This window comes from Puntigrus tetrazona, chromosome 20, assembly GCF_018831695.1.
Source record: "Puntigrus tetrazona isolate hp1 chromosome 20, ASM1883169v1, whole genome shotgun sequence".
Taxonomy (NCBI): domain Eukaryota; kingdom Metazoa; phylum Chordata; class Actinopteri; order Cypriniformes; family Cyprinidae; genus Puntigrus; species Puntigrus tetrazona.
The window spans coordinates 6,163,887-6,186,909 of record NC_056718.1 but is presented as its reverse complement, the minus strand read 5'-3'; the positions used below and the strand labels follow the sequence as shown (position 1 = coordinate 6,186,909).

The following is a 23,023-nucleotide window of genomic DNA, read 5'->3' as shown; positions in this document are numbered from 1 at the left end:
TCGAAACAAATCCCCCACAATAATCAAACCGAATTGCTAAATTACAGAGATGAGCAGCTCGAAAAACGTCTCACAATCATGGGAGCCTTTACCCCGTAGAACCACAGCAGCTAAAGGCATCCAGATCCAACACTGATTGCTAATAATGAGTCAGTGCGGTACTGGCCAAGACACATGGTACAGCTCTGTAAAATCCCTCTACTCCTCACTCTGCTGGAAACATTGACTCAGCCAAGGCCTTTTGTTTCAAGTTTATCTGTGTGAAAATAATGTGAGGCTTTAGCTTAGACACGCTGGGTAAAAAAAATGGTACTTTCATGTTGCCCAGGCTTCAAATAAGTCGAAAACAGGCCGTAGGTCCAGGATCCTCTGCCATGCTTTCCTGACAGGATGAAGAGTTTCGTTGTTCCCTTGTTGTTCCTGCAGATCCCATTGAACTCGCAAATCCTCCATGTGGCCTGGCAAAGGGGCAGCTTAATAAGGGCCTCGTTTTGTCCTTTGTGAGCCAAGGCTGGGGACATCAGCAAAAAAAAAAAATGTTCTGATTCAGAAATGCTCCATTTCCTCTGTGGAGCTTTGAGGACACTGTGGCTTTTCAACAGAGCCAAAATATGAAGAACAGAAAAGGGGGACTGCAGTTGTGTAACTGCCCTTACATAATCTCGATATAAATTTAATGAATTGGACGATAACCACCATTGACAGTAAACACCATTGTTTGCAGGCTTGTTTTTTTATTGGAGGTAGGGTCAGGATAGTTCATGTAGCTCAACTTAACCTCATTCTTTATAGGCTAGGCCTCGGGGATCAGGAAGACGAATCCAACCGACAGGGATCTGTCTGGGTTTCATTGAAAGTTACTGCACAGCCAGGAGTATTGGTACCCATGTATGCAATGCCCTCTGCTGAAAGAGGAACACTGAGTCCTGGGAGTATAGACATTTGCAGCTGTGACAGGGTGAGTCATTCTGTTGAGCACTTAAATAGAAGGGGGTTTCTGTTCAACAATGACACTGACACATAAGCACGGACAGAAATCTGCACATGTGCTTGTGTGCACACACATACACTCAGTGAGCTCTGGTAAAGCACCAGCACCTGTGAAACAAATGAATCTTAAGGGAAACATGGCTTATGCAGAGGCTTTCGTTTGGTACTTCCATATTCACATGGATGCACGTGTGGCTGGAATACAGAGCAGCAGCTGCACTCTGAGATGCGAGCAGATGACGGTTCCTAGAAGAAAACCCGCCAGTTCTTGCACGTCGTTTCACCAATTGATCGAGCAAGAAGGAACACATTTCCAGAAATTACCCAACACCTGGGTAAATCAGTAACTGAAAATGAACAGCCTTTCAGCAGGACAATTCTTTCGATGATTCTCTAATTTGAGTCTGAGGAAGTGGCTCACAACAAAACTAAAGTGTCAAGTTCAAAGTTGTTTTGGTGACAATATGGTCACTTTCTAGCTTCTTGAGCTTTTGTAAACAGGTAGGTTTCTAATATGGTCATCAGTGACAATGCAAAGCACAATTCTGCATTAATGTATATCTGATAATCTAGCCATTGAAAGCATATTGTATATACAAGCCTCAGCATGATGTGGGGCTGCATGAGGTTTTGGTTGGTGCGATGTTAAAAAAAAGGTGATTTCTTGTGCTGCTGCTTTCAGCAACTTATTTTCTTTATAAATCATAAAGATTTTCTTCTAGAGAAAACAAGCAATAACACAACATGAACAAAATGAAACATGGCAGTCCAGAAATATGATCTTCCAAACAAAATAAAAGCAGGGGAAGGTATGGGGAAAACCCAGAATCCATGAAAAAGAGAGAAAGTAAAAGTGGAAAAGGAAAACGCTAACTGACTGAGAGGGAAAGTAAAACTGGGATAGAGGAGAGCAAATGGGAGTTAGGAGGAGGCAAAGAAATGAAAAGTCGAGAAAGAGAAAGAGAAAAGGGAGAGGGGGAGAGAACAAAGCCATCTTTGTGTGAGGCGCTGAGAGAGTGGAGCCGAGCCAGGGCTTAGGGGGTGTTTCACAAGAGTACACTGACTGCATTCCTGCAATGTGATTATGGCCACATTTAATTTATTCTCCTGCAGGAAACACACTTAACCCTTCACTGTCCATCGGCTCGCATCAACTGGTCTTGAACCGAAAATCTTTTCCTTTATAATTAAGTAAGTGAATATTATGCAAGTAAAAAAGTCTAGTTATGACCTTGCCAAAAGAACCAAATACAGACTCTGTAGTTCCTGGCGATTGCTTTACAGTCATTCATTGACTTTGCTTTGTATTTTGCGGCGTCAGACGGCTCTAAATCCGGGCTAATTCAGCCTGAAGCAATTACGCTGGGGATTCCCAGCACTGGATATTCTTTAATACACAAAGACATATCTGAAGTGAAACTTCACGCATATTATCTGAAACTAGAAGCATTTAATGTGGAAATTTATTGGAACAACTTAAAACATGCCAAAGCATGTTTAGGGAAGAACTTGATTAAATTTACCTGGAGGACCCCATTTTTTTTAAAAAAAGAAGATTTTTGAGAATGTGGTAAAAATTTTGGAAGATTTTTTGATAAAAAATGAAAATATAGCTAATATACTTGTATTTGTATTAACTTTGTATTTTTTAACCAACAATTAAATCTAAACCAGAAACCTTTTTTTTTTTTTTTTTTTTTTTTACCATCAGGCCAAACCATTTTGAGCTTGTTGAATAACAGTACCAATTTTATTAGAACACCATTCAGTACAGTGCAAATTCAAACCATTTCATGCTCAGATTTTTCGGCAGCATTAGCCAACTATAATCTGTACTGAAAAGCATTTGGTAAGTGTTTGGTCAAATGGGTTAGTGATGTGGTGACTCACAATTGGTCAAATACATTTTAATGTTACCAGAATCATTAAAATAATTTAGATATTTTACAACATAGATAATTCCACATTAAGCGATTTCAGAAGATCTTCATAAAAAGCATAAGTAATTTCTGCAGACAGTCTTGTAGAGTGTTTTGGGTAAAGCTTGGCTTGTTGAGCCAAGCTTGATGGTTATGGCTGCTGACCTCTTTGGTTAGGTCTATTTCCCAAATCCTGGAAGACCACACACAGATCTGTCAGCTAGAGAAGACAACCCTTATTTTGACGGGCCCACCCTAGCTCCCTCTATGATTCTGTGTGTTTATACCTAACACAAAGAGAGGGAAAATGAGATAATGAGGAGAACGCAACACATCATTGGGGTTGACCACTCCCCGAGGCCACAAATATAGTATCCTCATCATTCTCAAGCCACCTATTTGCATATTCTTACGATACACTCCTCTCTTCAACAACTGTACCACTCTCTACCCAGTTGCTGGTAATGAAAAACGCGAGCAGTTGAGAGAGAGGGGGTAGGTGGGGGGTAAAACCAATGCTGGACTAAATAAAATCTCCTCTCCAAAGGATCAAAGCTGAACCTGGCAATTTAATTCCAAGAGGATATTGCTGTTCCCAAAGGCTTCCCTTTGCCTCCAACCATCTAGTCCTGTTACCACTCTCATTAAAGGCACAGTCTTAAGCTGTAGTATAGCAACCGAAGCAGCATTATCCCAGACCTGCTTTTCCCTGCCCTTTACGGAAAGAAAGCTACCACAATCCAATGAGGTTGGACCAACACTACTGTTATTAGATGTATTACATAACAGTTTTCCAACAGAACCTAATAGAGCATAGGCAGGGCTAAGGACAATTATAACGTTCCATTGTTTTAGCTCTGCCAGTACAACTAAGTTTAACTTCTTAGGAAACAACTTTTTTCAGTGAGAACAAATCTTAGAATAGCTGGACAAGTGCTGAAAAAAGTTTTGCTTTGCCATAAGAATAAACTACACTACACGATTTTGAGAATTTTAAATAATTAAATTCAGTGCTGTAATGGTGTGTTCGCACACCAAAAGCGAGCATTCATAATTTATCTCAATTGTGTCTTCCACACAAGCTGAAAAATGTACACGTGTCTTTGAGTAGGCCAATCAGCAAAAGGCTTATTGACACATCCGGTTGCATCAGCAAATGGAAAACAGCATAACTGCAGCAATCTAGGCCCCCAGAAATTTATGAAGTGGGTATCTGGAACATAGGTGTCTATCAACAAAAATAATTATGTCAGTGTATACACAGTATTCTCATCCACCTCTGGATGGTACTGTGAACTTTCCCACGTATTTCGGACTTTCACTACAGGTACAAAGCATTGATCATAGTTATCTCTACCATGGTTGATCGCACAAGGTTTTTATGTACACTAATCATACGAAAAACATCCTGCGATGTGCATAAGTGCACATCACAAAAGCGCTTAGTTCCTGCTGAACAAAGCTTAAAAATACAATCTTTGCTCTGAGCAACAGGTCAAGAGAAACAATTATACAATGACGAGCACTGTATAGATGTTTCAAATCAGCTATTTGCTTCAGAGTTCAGCTAGAGTGCAATATTCAAATGTAACATCATACCAAGAGCAAAGGGCTGTGAATCTGGTCCAGAGAAGGTGTAATTCGTATTTGTAGAATGAGGGCTGAGAGGTGCATGTGAAATTTTAAGCAAAATTGTATATTAGGAGGCAGTCTGAAATTAAATATGTGTTGAGATAGTGAGAAACAGAATGAGAGAGAGATCTAAAAGGGAGAAATAGACAGTTAATCCCTTCAAGCAGCTGTTGTGTTCTGACCGACACCAGAAGCTGCCGTCTGTGACCTCACTAACACTGGTGTAAAGGTTAATCATTAAAGTGCATGTACGCCAACACTCATCTCTTAGGTACAGAGATGTGTATGACTAACCCCATGACAACCCCAGTTTATCGCAAGCTCAGACTGCAAACCTACCTTAAATCACCCTGTGAGCATAAGTAGCTTCATTTTCTGCATAGAATTCAGGTACTACTTCAAATAATAGACTCAAGATATTTACTTATTTTTTTAATCAGGGTAGTTTGAAAGAAGGCTTGACTTATTATTAAAACCCGTGCAAAGCATTGCTGAGGTAGGTGAGGACTTCCAGCCTCTGATGCCCCATTCGGGTTAAGTCCACAATATAGGCACACAGGGTTCATGAAGCAAATTTTGTCACTAGAATAGTACATTTTGTTCTGTACATGCACCATCTGATTCTTGTAAGTACATCCATACTTTATATGTGCAGGTCACATGTGCGCATTGAATTTGTCTTGCAGTTATCAGCTGTTGCATAAGCGCTTATGTGAGGGGGTATAACTACGACTGTAGTTTATAGAGTTCAAAACATTTTATTGGAAACAACTTCTGGAGACAATAGCGCAGATATTAGACAAAGTTGAAAGTTGTTACTCGACCACCTGCTATCAAATATAGTATACTTCGAGATCTTGTCATGGACAAATCTTTAGCTCGGCACGGTTCAGTACAGCACAGCTCGGTTCAGTTTGAATTTCTACTGCAGTTTAGTACCGCTTTAGAGTGGGCGGGATTATCCACATTGTTATAGTTGCAACGCCTCTACTGCTGAGACTCCTGGAAAACGCTTTCATTCCGTGTCGCACCATCAAACTCTTGCTTGATCTGCTGCTCAGCTATCAATGAGAGGAATGTCCGTACAGACCACAAAACTTTGGTTGGTTGTTAAAAGAAGGTGAGCTCGTTCAAAAAACGTTGCGTTTGTTCCTTCGCTGGCTGTGCTGATTTTAACTAGTGGGTCTGTGTGTGTCTTGCGTATTTTCAATGGAGCATACAGTTGCGGTTCTCTTCAGTCAATCAATGTTTAGCAGAGTGTACAAATTTGGGGCATCTCAATTCAGATTCCCCAGCTACACTACAAACCAAAAAACACTCGAACTACCTACCCCAGTGCACTTCACTGCTTCCTATGCTTTACGTCACCGTGACCATTTCCACAAGATAAAGACTCTCCAGGGCACTTGAATGCTTTGTCAACTACAGTAGGGGAAAATGTGAGGATTCTGAATAGGAGTAGGTGATTCATTACCTAGTAAAGTTCTCAGCTGCTAGAGCAAATCAATAATTGTCACAACAGGTGACTAATGGCAGGAATCAGTGTGTTTGATGTGCTTAATCTTGTCTTACCAGAATAACATCAATGTATATCTATACACCACAATTCAATTTGCACTAACACATGAGTTTCTTCCAAATAGGCTACAGAAAGTTTGTCCATGCAACTTCCTTTGTAGCCTATATCTGTTTTAAACATTCAGTCTTTAGCAAATTTACCTTTGCCAAGAATTCAGGTGTGACAAGTTCAATCATTTCATTTCGAGAAAAATGAGACCAAGCTGGATGTAACCAAGTTTGCGCAACATTAATCACCATGTTGTACAGAATGTTGTACTCAAATATTCAAATGACAAGAAATACATTTTTTCAAGTTTCCCAGAAAGACATAAGTAGATCTATGTTCTTTTTTCCAAATGGCGATTCTACCAGAGAACCATTACATTACTAAACCAATACTCAAGTCATTCTCTAATGACTTGACCCTGGGCCTTATCTGGAAGCTTTTGATTCAAGTATGTCGGATTCCTTTGTAGAATTCTTCTTATACGCATGCTTAGTTCTTGCTTTGAAAACATTAATAAAAAGCAAACTATGATAAACCGCAAGTAACAAATGAGGAAGTGAAAGGCATTAAAATCAAGAAGTCTCATTACAGAAATATGTTTTACAATCCCTCAGACGGGATAACAATTCAGAAATTCATACGGTGGAAATGGCAATAAAATACCTCGCCTCATTTTGTTTGAGTAATGACTCAGATCACAGGAATCTAACTTGACACTGTAGTAACTGATCCAACACTGCAGATAAAGGCATTTTCCTAATAAAAACAAATGAGCTTTAAAGCAAAACACACTATACATATACATCCATATAAAAGTTTCTATATGCATTAGACTTAAGAGTAGACTCTGGACTAGGTAGCCTTTGTTAGATAAATAAAGCTCAAGAGTTTTGCTCTCAAAGTGGAAATTGGCAAATCTGATTAGTGATTAGAAGCTAATCTCTTATTATGAAAAGGCCTGTTTGTGATAAGTTGATAAGACATATGATGCAAGTTTGTTCTTACCTTGTTATTTTAAGAATATGATGTGTACAGTACCATACGCTGTATTACTGTCAGCATTATGACCAACATTATTCATTTGCACACAACTTTACAGAGAATTATTAAATGAATGCTCCTGATATTTATTTAGGCATGAAGCTCTAAGCTCAGTTAAATGAATCAGCGTGTGCTGAATAAGACTGAGAGACATATTCATGATTAATGTCAGCATGCTCCTATCATCTGGCGCTACGGCGTTTACTGTAACGTACGAAAGCAGGTTTGAGTCACTTCTCGCTCATGGTGAGATGAAAAGGCGACCATATGGAGACAGACAGACAGATAGACAGGCAGACACAAACACACACAGTGGCGTCCAGCTCTTCTATTCTGCAGTGACAGCATGTTCCATATGTGCTCCATGGTGAGTCCCAGCAGGCTGTTAAACAATCCTGCATCCAGAAGTGAAATCCCAGACATTTGAGATCTAGGGTAATATCTCTTTTGTTCCTTTCTCTCCTCTCTAGTCTGCCTCGTATTAGGACTGCATGATTATGGCAACAATTATCGATTATTTAACCAAATATTACTCTAAAAATGTTTTCATTAATATTATAAAATTAATTATTAAATAAAATTATATATAATTATATATATATATATATATATTTGTACTGCACAAAACATCTTATGACTTATTTATACACATTATTTGCTTATTTATACACAGTCTGCACCTTGCAATGAACGGTTTGAGGTCAGAAATATTTTTAATATTTTTAATTGTATAAAAACAGAAGCTTGCTAAAACCATATTTATTTGAATAGCAATACCTACAGTATAATAATTACTACACAAACAACAGTAATATTGTAGAACATTATTCCAAATTTAAAATAACTGCTTTTTATCTTAATATATTTTACAATGTAATTTTTCCTAAATCTGAAATTTTTGCATTATTTATACAGTCTTCAGTGTCCTTTAGAAATCATTATGATATGCGGGAATAAATGCAGAAATAAATATCAGAATTATTTCTGAAAATATTTCAACACTATGTGAAATGATGGTGAAAATAGTTTGATGCAAGTCTGATGTAAAAAGGCCAATGGTGTTGTTTCTTGCCAGGAACTTTAAATTTAGGCTTCCTGGAAAGTTAAATTGCTGAGATTAACTAACAAACTTCAAAAAAAATCACATCAAAATGTGTCATTAAACTTATGGAAAAGGAAGTTATGCAACATGAAGGGGTGACATCAGTATCGAATGAGTTATAAGTGAAGACATCATTTATCGAGATGAGACATCATTGACATGTACAGTATGTCATAGTAAACATTCAAAAGGTTAAGGGTCAAAATATGTTTTCCAAGTGTGTGTTTTTCCATCGTTTCTAAATGAGAGGCATCTTGTGTTTTTAAGCGGTTGTTCATGTTCATGAAAAAAGCAAAAATCAGTTCCACTCCGTCCAGCTGTTTTCAGACTCACGTAATTAAGAAAAAGTTGCAATAAAAGCAAGAGTAAACCGATCAAGACACGATTTTAACATAGTTACAAAACTGTTCCATTTTAAGTATATGTTGTTGTTGAACTCTATAAATACACACCATTTTCATTTAGAATAGTAAGAAATGTTACTTGAGGACCCCCCAAAAAAAGTATAATTATTTGTGAATGCTCATGTGACGCTAAAGGCTAGACTGCATTGGACTAGTCTGAAAATGTAACAAAATAAAAAAGGAAAAACAAAAGTTACAGAGAGCAAAATACCTAAATTTTAAATTACAAAAACATTTAAAAAATACTGCATTTGTATTATATTTTTTGACAACATAAACGCATTCCTTGGTGAGAACGAGAGACTGTATACCATCGTATATCTGGGAGAAAAGGCGTTTGTTTCAGATACATGACAGGAAGTGGTGGTCTCTGTATTGGTTATTTGCATCGGCATTTTTGGCATCACCCATACAACCAGCAACCGACCATAATTATTTCTGGATTATAGTGAAGCAAAGAGAGGTGTTGGGATCAGATATTGGCAGGAAGCATTAGCGTATGCGTGTGCCATTGACTTGAGGACATTGTGTAAAGAGCTCAGAGAGAAGTGTGTGAACAGTGTTTCAAAGGCCTTTCTCATACAGGGGCTTTATTTGAAGCTGGCAGGCCTTGCGCGCCACACATCAAAGATGCACTTGTTGAGAGAGAGAGAAAGACTGATTAACACAACTGATGCAGAGAGCCAGACCACAGCAAAACTATTGAATAGCTGGATTGAACTGGACACACATAAGACTCTCTCGCTCTCTGACACACAAACACTTCACAGAGAAGCTCTGTCAGCAAAATACAGAAATAGAGAATTGCTTAGACGTAGCGACGCATCAAAGTCAAAATTCTTGGCCGAAACTGAAAAAATAAATTTGTTTGGAATCATTCTAAATAATATCATATATATCATATAAAGTAATTACAGTTCTTACCTTTAGGGAAAGGAAGAATTACTACCATAATTTCTAAAATTCAAGATTAGATAATATTTAATTGCAAAATGCTAAACTATATGTTATATGCACTATATACTATAATTATTTATTATAAATTAATGTAATGTAATTATGTAATTATTGTAGTATGTAGTTATTGATGCTGGGCTAATATTTGTACCTATAAAGTGCATAACAAAGAATGCTTCATTTAGTTATATTTAAGTTTAATTTAATGAAATAATATAGTATATATTTTTTGTGTGTGTGTGTATATATATATATATATATATATATATATATATATATATATATATATATATATATATATATATATATATATATATATTTGTTTTTTTTTTTTTTTTTTTTTTTTTTTTTTTATTTTTTTAAGAATGTTAAACAAAAATTCTATATCAAATTTTCTGTAAAATTATGTATTATGTTAAAATTATAAAATTATGTAATGCGACACTGAAAAAAAGTTTGCCATCACAGAAATTCCATTTTAAAGTATATCAAGATAAAAACAAACTAAATTTTAATTCGTAATAATATTTCACAATTCTGTTGGTCTTACTGTATTTTTGTTTAAATAAATGCAGCTTTGTTGAGCACAAGAGATGTCTTTGAAAATATTTCCCTAATATTTATCCACTGAATATAGCCATTCAACACTAAATAATAATTGAGAGCTATAAATTTGACCAACTTAACAATAATTACAATAATTATAATAAATGTCATATTTAGCTACCCGAAATCTTCAACATCTCTCTAAACAAAAGCACCGAATTTGGAAATTTAGTACTTGCTTCCTCTAATAAAACCTAACAAAAACAAGAACAAGCTGCTGAATTTGGGCACAGACGTTAACAGGAAGTGTGAGCTGATACCACTGATATCAATCGTAGCTTTCTGTCAAAACGCATAAGCGAACGGCTTCACTTCCAAATCCCAAAACGACCTCGGCTACATCAAGGTGAATTACTTCTGAATCCTCTTCCAAGCGCCGTTAAAAATCCACCACACGTACACCTCCATAAACCTCCGCTGAAGAGCCAAAACATTCCCACTGTGTTTTTCCTCTGATATCCCGTTTCCCATTAAAGTTTTGTGGTGTTGGGAATCCACACAAACCGCCGCGAGGTAAGCTGTGAAGCCCACGGATGAATTCAAACGGCCCCGACAGGACAGCCAGAGGTCCTGGACGTTAAAATGTTCTGGCCCAGAAGGTTTCACAACACAAATGAGTAGCCTCTTTCACACTAACCATATATTTTTATGATTCAGATTACTAAAAAGCTTTATATTGAGTTGAGTTGTGACTTTCAGTTGCTAAAGTGTAGATTAGTCTGAGACAACTGAAATCTGACACGACCAAAAACTCCCTTCAATAAGCCGAATTAATGTCGCCTATACGGTTTCTGTGTTATATCACGATTGCTTCTTAACAATCCTTTTCATTTCAGCTGGTACTTAGACGTGTACTTGCCTGCCTTGCATCTTTGTCGTGTTTTTGCACGACCATACTGTGATATTTCAGAAGATTACATGGGCATGAGTTCAGTATGCTGTCTTCGTAGCACACTCACCCTCAAGACGGATGCCTTCCTTCTGAACGGTGTAGCTCAGCACGGCAAAAGGGGCCGTGGGTGACTTGGCTATGACGATCTAAAACAAGAAACAAGAGATTCAGAATGAGTAAGGGAAGAGCTCAGCGTCACTTCAAGGTCAGGCTATCAATACAAGGTTAAAAACTAATAATTAAGATGCATAATATACTCAGCATAATAATATATTAACATGATAATAGTAGTAGAAACTATTATTTAAAATGGGCTGCTGTGAAATATTATTACAATGAAAAAAAATAAAATAAAAATGAATAAATAGATAATAATAAAATAAATAAATAAATAAATATTATATACACACACACACACACACACATATATATATATATATATATATATATATATATATATATTTTGTATATTATATAAATATATATATATATATATAGCCTTTAGGTACAAACACATTCCTTTTGAAAAAGTATCACCCCAGTGACAGCTTTTGTACCTTAATTTCTTAGAGTGCAGGATGCATTTATGATATCAAAAATACTGAAAATATAGTAATATTGTAAAATATAGTTGAACCACAAAACAAAATGGAATTGATCAATTTAATGTCACACTTGAAAACTATTTGTTAATTACAATACCTAAAAATAATCAATAGCGCACGCATAAAGAGCCCAAATGAAGATATTTTAAAGAACCACAAAACATATGCAATATACCGCTTTGTAATAATATATCTTATAATACAATAAAATTATAATAATACCGAAATATCTTATAATACAATAATATAGAATATTAATAATCAAACATAGATATATATACACAAGTATTATTTAGTAGACTAAATTAACAACCCTAATAATAGCACTTGGATTTGGGTTTTTCACATGACTGAACTCTTTCCCCCAGGCAACAAAATAAAGGCATTTATGAGGCTGCTACGTCAATGCGCATAAAAGCAATCAAAGGATCCTGGAAAACAGCCTTTAGGAAAGCAGCAGCATTGAGTTACCAGACTCGGCAGAGCCGGGCGGAAACCTGCGTCACCGCTTGCTAGAGATTCTTGAGAATCAACAGAACTCTTTTTCGCCATTGGCCTGTAATACTGAAACCCTGGGCTGGGGTGTGGCACGTTCAAAATGAGACACCTCAAGTAAAAAACTTACTCATCAAACTCAAAAGAGGAAACGGGAGCGAGATGAAGGACGCAACTGTCTGCCAACTGTTGCATAAACGCGCGTCGGAAATGATTCAGACTCGCAAACGCAACCAAACAAGCGAAGCTTTTGTGACTTCTGCTTAACATGACTGCGGTATTCCTTGGGACTTAATGAAACGCTGTTCTGTCTCGAGCGAACCGTCCGCAGACGGCAAGCTTGGCTCTAGGCTTCTTTGTATAACAATAAACCGCCGCGTTTGCGGGGATATCCGGTTACCCGTGGTTGAGAACGAGTTCGTTTTTTACGATCCTCCTGCCAGTTGCTTTGGGTGAACGCGGTTCCTCACCGATGCGCCGTGACACACAAACACAAAGCTTTCTGGTCACCCAAAGCAACCCACTTCTCTTTACTTTAACCCGAACGCAATCTTTCACGTAAGGAGGTCGCATGACTTTACCCCTAATGGATAAATTCCTCAGTAAACGGCTAAAAAGCAGGGAGTTTCTGAGTTTTTTTTTTAACTAAAGTGGCCTTGCCAGAGCTACCGAAGCGCACAAAAGAGCCAGGCACCATCGCCTTCCTAGTGTACCAGCAGTTTTGGACCACTGCCTCTCTATCAGTGCGCTTTTCTTTAAATGGGAGCTCAATCGGAAAAGAGAGAAACTAAGTCCTCCGGGCTCCGAGGCTGCAGGGGCAATGAGGTATGCCATGGTTTGACAGGATGAAAACAAGCAGGGCAGGCCTAAACAAAGAGAGGGCAGCTTTCTTTCTTTTTAAGCTTGTCTTAAAGATGAAATCGCTGGATAAGAGCAATTTTATTTCACTGTACCGACGAATTCCCTGGAAGCCGGAGGTTTGGGTGGGATAACATTGAAGGTATCGAAAGTGATGCGGCGTAAGTTGACGTCACCTGATCCTTCCCCCCCCCAAGGAAAACCTTTTCCCCCAAAAACCAAACATTTTTATTGCGTCTACTAGGTGTTTTTCGGTTGCTTTTGCGTTTATTTGTTTGTTCGGTCACATCAAGTCTGCTTTTTGGGATATTTAAGGAAAGTAAGGAGCAGGAAAGTGTTTACCTGTCTCTGATTGGCGTCCTTGTACTGGACGATGAGGCGTGTGTTTACACTGTGGCTCCATGTGTTTCCCAGCGCTGCGGTCACAAAACCGGAGTCCTCCTCCATAGATGCTGAAAGACAAAACAAACAAACTCAAGGGACACAATTATGGACAAACTATTTCATTTTGCTCATCGTATATATGTTTTGGTAACATATTTTATGTTTGATGGTCGGGAATAAAAATGTTGCGACCCTGGACCACAAGAAGTTCTAAGACACACACACACACACACACACACACACACACACATATATATATGAGGGTGCAATAAACAAACAATATTATAAACAATATTATAAACAATATTGATATATTTATCTTCATGGAGATTGATCTTTTCTTAATATCCCAATTAATTTTGGCATAAAAGCATAAAAACGTATCATTTTGACCCATTGTTTGCTATCGCTACAAATATACCCATGCGACTTGTGAGTGGTTTTGTGATCCAGGATCACATATTACTATAAAAATATCCACATGTACCGTAATAATATATTGCGTATGAATGTTTCATTTATTTAGATAAATGATTATTATTAACATTTCTTAATTTGAATTCCTAATACTCTCCAGTCCGACATTTATTAAATTAAATCATAAAATCTGCAAGTGTTTTAAAAAGTAATTCTACATTTTCCACATCACCACGTTACACGTCCTTCAGAAATCGTTCTGATATGCTGATCCGCCGCTCAAGAAACAGTTATCATTTTAATAAATGCTGTAAACAGTTGTGCTAAGTAATATTTTTTGATTCAATATTTTTTTTTTTTATATAGTTTCACCCGCCGCTGGGAGGTTAACTGTGGACTCAGCATATTGCTCCATTTCTCAATTGCCATAACTCACTCATCCACTGTGAAAACTTGGAGCCGTTGAGTCATCGTTGTGGTTTAAGGACTGACTGCAGAGCACACGATAAGCCCCAGAAACAATGGAAACGCTTTTTTAGGTCAGACACCTGAGGAAGTTACCAATGTTACTACAGACAACGCTCATCCGGGTCTTCTTCGAAATGCTTTGTAAACACACCTGTGTGCTTTTGTTCGCCTGCCGTGCCAAAACCAGAAACAGCCGGGGCCTCTGAGGTCACGGTCTGAGAGTCTTTCTCATGATTCTTTGTTGTGCAACATTTAAGCACCATGCCGTAATCTGACAATACCATTCACAACTGTCACATCAGCAACTCTCACTTCCTCAAAACATTTCCTGTGGAAAGTCGAGTGCGGGAGAAACCTGAAAAGGCTGGCACGGCATGTCAGTTGAACTGGATGCCTGGAAGGCCCCTCCTCAGAAAAAACAACATCCTCAAAAACCTACAAAATCTGGAAACAATAGGCAGCCACTTTACGGCTCCAGGTCGGGTTGAGCTCTGTTTCACATCAACAGATAAAAAAAGGGCTACTTTACTAAACAGTGCCACTTTTCACACTGAATTTCACCACAAAAATCACGCTTTATTTACTAAACACACGCAAACCTGCTTAACCGGCCGCTAACTAGACTAAAGTAACACTGCGCTGAGAGTATTTCAATAAAAACCGAATGACTTTACAATTTTGGTAAAACATTTTACAAGCCAAGCAATCAGAGAAAAAAAAAAAACATTTGCTTCTAGATCTTACAAAAAATATGAGATCAAAATTGGCCTACAGGTATCAGAGAGTTTAAGATGGAGATTAAAACGTTTCTAGGGTTAATACTGAGACTGTCCTCTATCTGTGTGCCAAAATAAATGACTCTCCTTCAAAACGTGAATACCAGATCAGAGGAATTAGAGGAAGAAGATAACTAACACCTTTGGTGCTTGACCCCAATTGACCTATCGGTAAGCTCCGCCCCCCTCAGTTGCTCACTGTTTTACTATGAGAGCTGCTGTGTGAAAACCTTGTCCCGCGATGTTTGACCACTTTTGGACACAGAAGGCCACCAAATGTGAATTAAATATTTCATGGAGTTTCTAAATAGATTTAAAATTAAATATGATGGATAATTTGAGGGTTTCGGATCACCATGCAGGCGGAAAAGTCTCATATTACGGTCCGTCATCACGATTGCGGATGACAACATCCCAGATGAACAGTGTTCACGTATCGCGGGGTACTATTAAATTACTGTAACATTACAAGTTTAAAAGAGAATTGCGAGAATAATAGTTTTGCTTTCTTTTTGCATTAACATTTGGACGGTGTTATGCAAGTCTTCCCACACAGTGATGTAGAGAAGTGGGGGGCGTGTTTAAACGAGCAGCTTGTAACACTCCAAAGTCAAAGGCAAACTTAAAATCGCGTAATATGATCCTTTTAAAGAAACAAGTGCAAGAAAAATCCACCAGATAGCGGTAATGTGCTGTATACTCCACCCGCAAGATGGGGAACGGCACCGAGTGAATTGCATTTAACAGATTTTGTGGGCACATCTGTGCTGTTACCTTATTTGCATAATTACTATATAGCGACTCAGGCCTTAAAACCGTGTGCAAATAAACAACACTATCAACTCATTCTGATGTCTGAAAGAAGCGCAGGCTAATGAGCACGCGTTTTAATATGAGTTCATGGTAATAAGGTTGGAGAGGGCCAGACTAAACAAATGCGACGCCCTGTTAAGACCCAGCTTCTTAAATCAATGCTCTGGGTTCCAGAACAATCCGCCTACACTCTCCGATCCCAACAGAAGCGACGGGTGCTTTCCCACACTGCGTGACAGCAGGGCTATTCACAGACTTCAATCAGCTGTCTTAATAACCCACGAATCAGTTATTATAGGATCCGATTCTTGTTTGCACCAAATTCAGCATGTCCAAATATTTGTATTGATGGATTGTCAAACAGGGGAATGGGAAAGTTGTCGACTCGGACGGGATTTAGACAAGGGAGTGGCTCTCATGCGGCGATGCAGATTCAAAGATAATGCGGTTACAAAATTTGGAGAGATTTTTTCGTCCTCTGGGTTGATTTGGATCGAAAGCCTGTAGCGTTTGGCAAACGAATCATGCAGACTCGCAGTTTTTCCAACAATCTTCTCTCGAGTAACTCTCCATCTTCTGGGAAAATATTTGTGAATGTCTCATTGATGTTGCTCACTTGCTGATTTGTTTTGCTCATAGTCTTTTCGGTCACAAGTAGAACGCGCAAGACTATATGCTTTCATCAGTGGATTGTCTGAATGACTGGTAGGGTTTAAGGAGGCCTATGTAATTACAATGATTTAAGGTCGGATCCAGCACACATTGATCGGATGTGTTTTTCAGGGAGGCGATCGGAGAGGATTCCTTTTTTGTTTTAAACTTTGCACAATTTGGCAAAAAAAGTCTTATACATTGCTTCAGGGTCAGTAAAATATGGGGTAAATTTCATTTTTGGATGAACTTTTATTCCTTTTTAGAATAGTATTACCAAAATATTTTGGTAATACTATTCTAAAGTATTACCAAAATATTTAGTACAGAAATGTTTAAAACCAAATAAATTCTCCAGAAATTAATGACAATAACCAAAGCGAAAACAAAGCCTTGCTTTCTTTTCGTAGTAAACTACACAAAATCTTATCAATGTTTAGAGGAGCTCAGAATCACTGTGGCCTCTTTCATACAGACACTGAGGAAGCTGTCTGCCAGTAGCTGATGTCTAATGGGGACAAAATGGTATTAGAGTAAATCTGTTGATCGCTTATGATTTATGTATATTGGCCTCATAGCAACTACTATACTATTCAGACTAGATCTAACCCATCTAACTTGAATCTAACCCATCTTAGGTTCAAGTAAGCAAGCAGATACGAACTTGCCAAGGTGTGGCCTCTTGTCTACAACTGCAACAAAAGACCTCAAAGGGAGTTTCCATTCCCAAGGCCAAAGAAAAACACATTTTCTTAATAACTGGCTGTCTGAGAACCAATAAAACCCCGTCTTAATCGGTTCCTCTTAGCTACAAAGCACAACAAAAACTTGAAAAGCATACGTTAGAGGTGCTTAAAGACATCCAAGTTGAAATCAGTATTTCTAATTTTACAATAATATGCTATATAAAGGTGTTAACTCAAAAATACTTTTCTATCATCGTTTATTCACCCTCATGTAGCTACAAAAGAAAATATGGTTTCCTTTGTGAAACATAAAAAGACTGTTGCAGAACAGAGACAACTGTGGTATTTCTCATTGCGATACTGCTGTTGACATGACATCATTGGATTTTGTTATCAAACACATAAAGTGCAGCATAATTTGAAATCACAAGTTTAATGTTTTTTTTGATCGCGTGTCTCCAGTGAAGCTGAATACTTTTGATGGCAAACTAGATTTGACTAAGTTTGCAAGTTTTGTGAATTTAAATGTTCATTCGTCATTTGTTTAAATTACATAAATCCATTTTTGCTAAATGTTAACAACAAACGAGAGAATTATAATGTTTGCTTTTTATTACTAATAATATGAAAGCAATCATTATAATTCCTGATTATTAGATATACTATCCGTATTAGACAGAACGTAATGGCGGCGGCAAACAAGAGGCAGAATGTAAGCGCTGTGTGCTCAGGTGCTTTCTTTCTCAGCACCGCCAAAATAAAAGTCCAGCCAATGCCGATATTTGAAAAATGCCAAATATCGGCCGATATATTAGCCTTGTGAAATATCGTTTGATTGGCAGTTGTTAAGATGAATTAACATGACTTTGACTGTTATGTGATTGTCATGGCATTTTTGTTTTAAAAATTTCTATAAATAATATTGAGAGTAAAGCTCCAGCAATGCTTAAAGAGCATTGTGAATGTATTACATATTGACTTTTTAATCCGTGATATCTTTGTGAGATATCACAATAACAGACACAAAATTTTAGCAGCTATGTGTGGAAAAAAAACTTAAAATGCATTCGTTTGATTTCATAATTCACTTCACATATGGCATCTCAAAGATATACAAATATTGGTTCTCTAGTGTTTTGCAACAAATCAAAATGGCAATAAATTATTCATACTATTATCTGTTATTTACAAAACGTGACACCATCCAGAGTTACTGTATAGAAAAGGGCAGCATGAACATTCTAACAAACATCTGACTCCGTGTTCATACTAAAAAAAAAAAAAAAAAGAGTCTTATTAATTTCAAACAACATAAAGGGTGAATAAAGGAGGACACTGCGTTCATTTCTGGGTGAACCATCACACTTCGAGCATCAGATAAGACCAACGATGGAGAGAGAAAGGCAGAAAGAAGAGATAAACAGGGTGAGGCTGTATAAGGGCCATTCTTTCGCCACATAATCCCAAGAGATAGAAAAACAGAGGTTGTGTGCATGCGTGAGACAAAGATACATAGAGCGAGCGAGCGGGAGAAAGAGTTAACAGTAACCCCACCTTGGCGAGCGGAACAGTGGGATGTAAAGAAAGAGGTGTCTGGGGGTAAAGTTACAGGCCACAAACATGTGCCTGTTAGATAACACGAGATCCGTGCCTGTATCTCTTTCCTCAAAGCTCTGCCCCAAAACAAGACCCTTTCCCACTGTACACCTGGACGTGGGCCAGAGGAAATGTGCTCAAGTCCACATATACAGTGACAGGAGACGCGGGTCACTGCACGGCCATGGAATCAGAGATGCTGTTGGATTCGAGGAAGGCCCGGACAGGTTTGTAGAGCAGGAGGATTGCGGTTTCAGCCCCCTGGTTAGAGTAATACCATCTTCTCCAAGGCCAATGATGCAGTTCCAGAGAACCTACAGCAGCTGCCTGCGTGGAAGGTCATAACCGATGCTCATTTGTCCCGCATACCGTCCTCAGAAAGGCTCGGGACGATGGCTTTCATTAGCGAGATCAGAGAACGGCTCGTCAGGGAGGGGTGAAACAGAAGAGCCTCTTGACGGGAATATCTGGTCTAAATTTCCACCGTCGAATCCCTTTTACACAAAAAAATATATAAAAAATCAGAGTAGACGATGGAAAGCCGTTCTTACCATCTGCCTGATTCCGCTGAGGACAGTGAACCTTCTCGCCCACATGTGTGGTGATCTGGTTAGTTAAAACCACCTGAGGGAGACAGAAAGGGAAACATCTGCGCAAGAGTTCAGTCCGGTTTGAAGAACAAACAGCGTGCCGTCGCTGTGGAAGTCAAGCGGGTGCTGAATTCATCGTCGCGAGATTTTTATAAAAATCCATAATATGACCGTTTAAAAAAAACCTTTTAATCTGATTAATCCCATTCTCAGTAGTTCTTTCCCTCACTAAAGCTGTTACTATAACATTAAAACATATGCACGCACAGTAAAGTATCTCCTCGTGCGATAACATTGTAATTAATATAATTTATTAATCGCTTTTCTGACAGGGCTGTTCCAGAAATATGCACAAGGGCCAGGTACTGTTGCTTACAGCACGATCTATTTCAACCATATTAATTATGGAGTTCATTAAAACACAGCAGTATGTCATTCACCGTACTTATTAAGCTTGCACTGAAAAAGACGAGCGAATACTAGCGTAACCAGGTCGATGTTCTGATCTGGTTATCTTACAACCAGCCAAAGCCTAAAAGAGTTCAACATTCTTCTATACGCATAAAGCTTGGGAGAACAAACTTAATAACCTCATTACGGTTTTGGCTCTAGGTGCCGAAGTGTAAGGTTTTATTTTGGAAAGGTAATGGGTTGACCTATTTTACGGTTATGAGCTTTTATGTGTGCGAGGGGGGCTGTAACATAGTTACCTACCTCGAGGAGTTATCTAGCGTGTGGTTTCACGTCGGGGCCCATTTCTACTGCCGTGGAAAGCCGTATTAAAGCTCACTTGCGGCCGCTGGCAGCGTCGAGCGGACATTTATTGCACTGATTTAAAACACAAAAGCTATCTTTAAAACGAGCGTGGCTGGAGGGGGACCACAGGCAAACTGCTCATCAGATGAGTTTGGGGTTACAGCCTGGGATGTCCTCGGAGAGCAGTCGAGGAGTTATTTTGAAATAAAGGAATGCCCTGTATTTTATGTAGCGTACTATTTAAACTTGATCTAAGTGTCAACAAAGTCAATAAAATGATGAATTCATTTTAGTTTGCCTTGAGTAACTTGACCTGTGGCCGCATCTGTGATGCGACGTGTATTAAATTATCGTTTGTTAGTCCAAACAATGTCTGAAAATCAGGAATTTAAAATAAAATTGAACTGTAAAATATCATATATTCAACACTTATTAATTATTTAATCAAACTATGATGAATATGTATTATTAAGAATAATAATAAAAAAGCAAAATATAAGCAATGAATAAATTGACATGGACTCTATAGTGCTGTCAGATGATTATCGCATACAAAATATTATTTAATTTACATAACATGTCTGTGTGTGTACAAATTCTGTGTATATTTATTATTATTATTATTATTATATATTTATTATGTATATACAAATGCATATTACAGATAAATGCTGTTTGTATATTAAATCTGTTTATTTATCGTATAAATTATACGAATATAAACTCATTATTAGACAATATATGATTAAATATCAAACATTTATTGAATACAAACACAATTAGAATCAATTAACAATCATGAAATTAATAATATAATAAGATAATCAAATTAATAGGATAATAATAATAATACTAATACCTTCAAATTATAATTTTCCAAAAATATTTGTAAATAAACGCAAATATAAACTGAAATATAAAAGCGATTAACAATTTAACATTCATTTATTTTCATTTTATGTTTCTCTCTAACAACAACAGCAGTAGTGGTAATAATAACAATAATAATAATAATAATAGTATTAACTTAAATGTTTCATTATTTGCTGGGAAAAAAATGAACAGAAGCAAAAAATAAATACAAATATAAAAGCAATTAACACGACTTTGTGTTGTATGTTTCTCTATATAGCAATAATGAAATTTAAAATGATTAAAATGATTAATACAATTTGCTCAAAGTGCGGATTAAATTCGAAAAATAATATTTAAATTTGGACCCCACTGTATGCATTCATTTGTACTAGTGGATGAGAGGAGTAGACCCAGGATCAGCCCCCCAGCTGTTACGCTTTTTATAAGCAGAAAGCGGAAAACCATATTCGGCCGCAATCCTACCTTTCCTTTTCGAGATAAAAGCGCTTGTGATGCAGGAGCCGAGTAAAGGCATATAACCTACGTATCTTTGGAGATCTTAGACTAATGCGGAAATTCCCAAGATCAGATAACAGGGAAAAGGAGCGGGTTTTGTATGAATGGGCCTACATGCCCTCTGGTGTTTCAAATACAGAGGTGACCTAAAACGCAGCACTGAAACTCGTAAACTTAATGTGTAGCTACGCCTGGTGGTTCACCGCGTGTACTGCAAGTGTAAAATTTCAGTCAGATGCACAGACTCACCGGGATGCAGAACGCCTGTGAGAGGTACTTCAGTACGCCGGCTTCCTGGCCCAGTAGGTTACTCCTGAATGTTAGATTTCCCGGCAGCGACGTGTCGAACTCCTTCCTCACGACGGAGGCCACAGAGTCCAAAATAAGAAGCCCCGCTCGACACGCAATTATGTCTTCCTCCAGACGCTCCAGCCTGTGCGACATCAATAAAACGCCCCGCTAATGTGTGTTCACGAGCTTAAACACAGCCTCGCACACAAGAGGGACTGTCATGACGTTCATTCGTGCAATAACCTTAGAGTCGGTTCGTTTCAATTCAGCATTTGTATTAATTGCATTTTCATTGTATGTTTACATTTACGTAAAGTTAAATGAAGTAAAATATTTCAAATATGCATGTTTAGCAGATTTTTTGGTTGTTTTTTATTGTATTTGAAATACACTACCAGTGGCATATTCGGAATAATTAAGGTAAAAAATTATTTTAAAATAACTTTATTCATAGTATCACATAATACAGTAAAAACAGTAATACTGTATAATATTATTGCCATTTAAAACAGTTCTGTATTTTTGCTTTGGCACCTTAAGATGTACATAAAAAATAATAATAATAAAAGTATATATATATATATATATATATATATATATATATATATATATATATATATATATATTTATAGTATATATATATATATATATATATATATACTATATATATAGTATATATATATATAGTTTGTGTTAAATAAGGTGCATGTACTGTGTATATTTATTATGTATATATAAATTCATGCTTGTATATATAATAAAAATATGTATAATAATATATATATATATAAATTATATGATTATGATATTTATATATTTATACACACAAAACATTTGTGTAAATGTCATAATTTCATAATTATGATATATTAAATTAGAAGGTAAAAAGAATTGAGCCTGAGTGAATCAACTGTGAAAATGACAAATAAGAGTTTTGAATTAGTTTGAAAGTACAGTAAGATTAATGAAATATAATTAAATATGTATAAGTGTTCAGGAAGTGTTCCAACCTATTCAGGACGTCCTGACAGGTCAGTTCCCTAAAGACACGAACACGAGACGCCATCTCCAGCAGACGCTCCTTCACCGAGAAGAACTCAGGGAATCTGGCCTGTGCCATTTCTACCAGTCTTAGAGAGGCAGACTGTTAATTTGA

General features: G+C 37.3%; 1 protein-coding gene across 2 annotated transcripts in view; it reads right to left on the bottom strand.

Moving 5' to 3' along the window:
* rad51b (RAD51 paralog B) overlaps positions 1-23,023 on the bottom strand; it is a 28,883-nt gene that overhangs the window by 4,137 nt on the left and 1,723 nt on the right. For both annotated transcript variants that reach the window (XM_043220010.1, XM_043220011.1), the window contains exons 5-9: positions 22,878-22,997; positions 21,826-22,009; positions 19,411-19,483; positions 13,411-13,520; positions 11,178-11,256 (exon numbers count right to left, since the gene is read on the bottom strand). In XM_043220010.1, the coding sequence (XP_043075945.1) occupies positions 11,178-11,256; positions 13,411-13,520; positions 19,411-19,483; positions 21,826-22,009; positions 22,878-22,997 (566 nt within the window). The remainder of the gene's footprint in view (positions 1-11,177; positions 11,257-13,410; positions 13,521-19,410; positions 19,484-21,825; positions 22,010-22,877; positions 22,998-23,023) is intronic.